The 5,094-nt window shown below is 66.8% G+C and overlaps 2 protein-coding genes across 2 annotated transcripts; one reads left to right on the forward strand and one right to left on the reverse strand.

Annotated features, from left to right (window-relative positions):
- Positions 1–518: 518 nt before the first annotated feature.
- Positions 519–1,001, forward strand: MNEG_2387 (hypothetical protein; the record flags this gene model as incomplete). Its single annotated transcript, XM_014049130.1, has 1 exon — positions 519–1,001. One exon carries the CDS (start codon positions 519–521, stop codon positions 999–1,001), a length of 483 nt encoding a protein of 160 aa, XP_013904584.1.
- A 1,277-nt stretch (positions 1,002–2,278) lies between these two features.
- Positions 2,279–4,462, reverse strand: MNEG_2388 (hypothetical protein; the record flags this gene model as incomplete). Its single annotated transcript, XM_014049131.1, has 5 exons — positions 2,279–2,894; positions 3,139–3,264; positions 3,494–3,576; positions 3,778–3,885; positions 4,193–4,462. The coding sequence occupies 5 exons, from the start codon at positions 4,460–4,462 to the stop codon at positions 2,279–2,281; spliced, it is 1,203 nt and encodes a 400-aa protein (XP_013904585.1).
- Positions 4,463–5,094: the final 632 nt, after the last annotated feature.

The following is a 5,094-nucleotide window of genomic DNA, read 5'->3' on the forward strand; positions in this document are numbered from 1 at the left end:
CGGGCGGCGCGCTCGGCGGCGAGGGCGCGGCGGCGCTGGTGCTGCGGGGCCTGGCGCGGCCGTTCAGCGAGCGCGAGCTGCGGGAGCTGCTCTCCAAGACGGCGGACGTGACGGCCCTGTGGTTCCCCAAGCTCAAGACGCACGCCTACGTCATCGTGACATCATCGGCGCAGGTTGACGCGACGGCCAAGGCGCTGCAGGGCAGCAGCTGGCCGCAGGGCAACAAGAAGAAGCTCACCGTCAGCGGCGTGGCGCTGGAGCAGGCGCACTGGGCGATCTCCAATCAGAAGGACCCCGCGGAGGAGGCGGCCGCCAAGGCCGCGCTTGCACGCGCCGCCAGCGGCAGCCTCGGCGGGGCCGCGCCGAGGCCGCTGGCGCGGGGCGGCAGCGCGACCGGCAGCGGGGCGCTCGCGGCGGCGGCGGCGGCGATGGGCGCTGCGCAGCCGCAGCCGCAGCCGCAGCCGCAGGCCGGGGCTGCGGCGGGGGCTGGGGGGGCGGCGCCTGCGCTGCCGCCCCACATGGCGCGGCTGGCGCAGCGGACCCTGAAGGACCTCGCGGCGCAGGGCCCCGCCAAGGGCCCCGGCGCCGCCCCGGCCGACGGCGCCGCCGCCCGCGCCGCCGCGGCCGCGGCAGGGCAGCGGCGCACGGCAGCTGCCACCGACGGGGCGGAAGACGCAGGGGCGGCGGGCGAGCCGGAGGCCCCGGCGGCGGCCCAGGCGGAGGCAGAGGTGCAGGCGGCTGAGGAGGAGCCCTTCCTACTGGACAACATTTTTAAATATACAGAGGAAGCCAAGCCGAAGCTGTACTGGCTGCCGGTCGGCGAGGAGGTGGTGGCGCGGCGGCGGCAGCAGAGGCACGAGCGCGAGGTGGCGGCGGCGGCGCGCGTAGCTGGGGCGGGTGGCAGCAATGGCGGCGGCGCCGGTGGCGGCAAAGTGTCGGAGCCTGGGGGCGAGATGGTGCAGGAGGGGCTGATCAAGGGGCACACAAACCGCACGCGCTGAGGGCCGACCAGTGTTTGATGCCTTGGGAGCTCCGTGCTTGGGGCAGGGGTTCTGGGTGGGGGGCTTGGGGCTGTGGGGCGATGGCGCGCTGGAGTGCATGTGCATGTGACGTGTCAAGTGTGTTGCGCCGTGATGCGTGTCTTGAGTTTACGGATGTGCGTCCGTGTGCACGCACAAAGACGCACATCCGTAACACTGCACGGCCTTGACGCCGAGCTGGCCCCTTCGGCTGTTTCAACCCAACATGCAAGCGATGCATTAGCTGCCCTCCCCCTCATGCCCGCTCCCTTTGCTGCTGCTCCCTGTCACATGCACGTTGGTGTACCCGCCTTCAGCGCAAGGGCTGCCCCGTGTGCATAATATGGCGCCCCCACACCCTGCAGCGGGCACAGCCCGGCAAGCCTCAGCAGAAGAGCACCAAAGGGCAGCGCTGCTCGTGCGGACGCATTGCCGCGGGCCCCAGGGGCTGGGCCTCCCCCTCAGGCGTGGGAGTGGGTCTTGTGCCGCCTGCCCGCGGCGTTGGCTGCGGATGGAGCACCCTCGGGCCTGGGCACTGCAAATCCACTTGTACCCAACGCTGCAAGCCCAAGGCGATGGATGTTTTATGGTTCTGGTTGGGTGGGCGGGGGAGGGGGGGCTGCGGAGGGAAGGAGAGGCAGTGTAGCATGTCAGACTGACTGGTCAGGCTTACAGGGACTGCTGGAAGGGGGCGAGAGGGGGGGAAGCTTGGGAGGAAGAGCAGCTTGGGCTGACCGCCATGTAGTTAAGTACCGTGATAGAGGAGGGGAAGCAGCAGCAAACCTTAAGTTTGGCAGCTGAATCCCCATGTTTTCATCCCCGTTACTGGTTGCGTAGCATCAGCATGACAGGTCAAAGGCCAGCCTTACGAGCTGAAATGCGTCAACCGGACCGTGCCAAGCGAAAAGCATTTATCCTTCAGCTGCGGTACACCTGCCCCCTGAAATCCTGCTGCTGCTGAGCCTACTCAACCTTCCATCAGAGACAGTTGTAGATGCACATGATTCAGTATCAGCGGCAGGTATTGCAGAAAACCGCCAGTTTTGTATTTAGACATCCACAAGGCCCAACCACCCCCAGGCGGGCAGCTGCAATTAGGAAATGGTCGCAGGAAAGCGCAGCGAGTTCCTGAGTAATGCACGTGAGCTTCAAACACTGCAAGCGCTCGTCTATAAGTAAGCAGCATTCAACCCGGTAATGTTCCTGCATGCCTCTACATGCTGACCAAAGCACACGCGATTTCAGCATGTTTCAAAGTGTCATATCCCAAGCTTCATGCCCAAATCACTGATGACATGGTGGCCGTTATGGTGCGCGGCCCCCGCCTGGGGCGGCTGCTGGTGGTCAAGGTGCCCCGGCTGACCAGGCTGGGGCGGCCCCTGCTGGTGCTGCTGATGCTGCTGATGCTGCTGGTGCTGCTGGTGCTGCTGGTGCTGCTGCTGATGCGTGATGTCCTCATGCACCTGGCCCTTGCCATGGCCATGCCCGTGGCCGTGGTGGTCCTGATAGTGGTCGTGGTGCCCCCTGTGGTCCCAGCCAGCATGGTTAGGCGGCTGCGGCACAGGGGCCGGCACGGGTGCCGATGCGTGGCCGGAGTGCTGCTGCTGCTGCTGCTGCTGCTGCTGCTGCTGGTGGTTCTGCTGCTGATGAGGGACGTGCTGCTGCTGCTGGTGGTGTTGGCCGTGGAGGTGGGGCGGCTGATGCTGGCCGGTCGCCTGGTCGTGGGGTGCGCCCTGGTGGTGGCCGGCGTGCTCCCGCAGCTGCTGGTAGTGGTGCTCGTACTGGTTGGGCGCGTGCTCCACATGCTTGGGCCTGTGGAACTCGTGGTGCGCGTGCGGCTTGGCGTCCTTCACGTGGGTCAGCTCGTCCTCCAGCCTGCAGGAGAGAAAGACGCGGAAGGCGGAGGGGCAGCGGCGGTCGGCTTGCCAACCAGCGAGCACGGGTCCCTGCTGTGGCCGCTCCGCGCCGTCCGCAGGCTGGCCCACGCGCGACGGTTCAGCCCCGCTCAAAGGCCCCGCGGCCACCACCCCGTCCTCCATCCACCCGTGGGGATCCACTTCGTCCCTTGGAGCGCCTCAGATGCGCAGATGGACCCGCGCGAGCGCCCCCCCGGTCTCACTTGCTGATCTCCTCGTCCAGCTGGTCTGACAGCGCCTCCCACTGCTGCTGCAGCAGCTCCCACGCCTCCTCGCGCACGTTTGACTCGTCATTGGCCTTGTCCAGCTCGCCCTCCAGAGTGTGGATCCTGGGGGGTTAGCAGTACACGCAATGAGATTCGGTGATGCATCGTGAGCAAGCATGTTGCAAGTACGTGCACAACACTGCGCTTTGCTCCACTGCCGGTGCGCATGATAGCGCACGCGTGCTCGTGCGAGACCTGACGTTGAGAGGCAGACAGACCCGACCCACAACGCCGCGCGATGACGCCAGGGCATGGGCGCTGCGGCGGCCCGGCGGGCCCCATGGTCGCTCACCTGTCCTCGGACTTTCTCAGCAGCCCCTGTGTCGCGTCGATGTGGAGCTTCACGGAATCAATCTGGCCGCGCAGCGTGTCCGCCTGCGGGAGGGCGGGCCAGGGTGGCGGCGGCACGCGACAGGAGGGGGCCGTCCGTCGAAGCCGGCTTGAGGGGCTGTGAAACACGCAGCCTGCCGGCGCGGGCACTCGCGGCGCGGCGCGACCGGGGCTGCGTCGCGGGGCGGGGCGAGGGGCGGTGTGGAGGACGCGGCTGCGCAGGGGGTCGGCGCCGGCGGCCCGCACCTGCGCCTCCTCTGCCCGCAGGTCCTGCTGCAGCTGCCAGTTGCCGCCTGCGTGGCTGCCGTAGCGCCGCTCAGAGTCCAGCTGCGCCTCTGCATGGTGGCGCGCGTTCTAGGGGCGGGAGGATGGGGGCCGCGAGGGGCGGATTGAGAGTCGCGCAGCAGCGTGAGCCGCAGCCGCTTGCACGAGGCCCTAGCTGGAGGTGATGCCCATGCACTGGGACTGCAGTGCCCCCCGCGGCGCTGTGCGGTGTCGCTGCCCACGCCTGCTACATGGCGCGTACTCATGGGCTATAGCGGCTGCAAAACGAAGTTCAGAGCAGTTCCACATGTCTGCAGTGCTGCAGTGCGGCCCCCTCCCTCATGGCCGGCCCATCCAGCGTGCACGACCGCCACGTGAGGCCCCCAGTGCCGCGCACCTTGTCTTGCGTTAAATCATGGTCCAGGTGTGAAACGTGGAGCTCCAGAGCCGCAATCTCCCCACGCGTGCGCTGCAGCGCCCACAGCAGCGCCCCCCCGGTGATCAACAGCGCCAATGCAACACCCGCGACCGCACTGCGCGCTGCGGGGGCGACGCCGCCCCCCGTGCTGCGGCGAGCCTTGCCGCCGTACGAGCTGCTGTAGCTGTATTGGCCGTTGGAGCCGCCATATGATGGCAAGGACCGCGCATAGGGGTCGGATGCAAACATGGTGCAGCAGCGGCGTGCGCTACCCGCTGCGAGGCAGCGAGACGGCTGGGTGACACAGCACACAAGCTGGTGCCTCGCAGTGACAAGTGCGCAAACGCGATGCCTCAATCGTTAGAAGAGGCTGCGACCCCTTGTGAGCATGGAAATGACGCCTGGTGCAGGCCTACAGTGGTCTGTGGTCCGCAAATGTGTGTGCGGCAGCTGACAGCACTGCATAGAATGTCACTATAAGCAAAGACCGATGGTCCGCATACGTCTGAGCAGGTAGCTGGGAGGGCTTCCGACGTTCTGGAACCTCGCCGTCTGTAGGAACCGGTTCGCCAATGGGAGCAAAATCACAGCTTCGTGAGGGGATGAACAAACCCGAATTTATTCTCTTGCATGCCACCAGAGACTGCAAGCCGCTGCCTCCATCCCCGGTGGCCCGTGATTCCAGGTCCGGGTGACAATCGACCCAACTTTCAAAATCACAGGTGCATGCCCTGCACTGCCCAGCACCCATGCCAGCAGAGTTGCCGATTGGATGCGAAGAGTTTTTAGGGCAACACGGGCTGTGCAGGCACAGCAGTGTAGCTCCAGTTGGTGGGCACAGCAAAGGGCTCGGCACTCCCCCCCCCCCCCCCCCCCCCCCC

This window comes from Monoraphidium neglectum (assembly GCF_000611645.1).
Source record: "Monoraphidium neglectum strain SAG 48.87 unplaced genomic scaffold scaffold00270, whole genome shotgun sequence".
NCBI lineage: Eukaryota > Viridiplantae > Chlorophyta > Chlorophyceae > Sphaeropleales > Selenastraceae > Monoraphidium > Monoraphidium neglectum.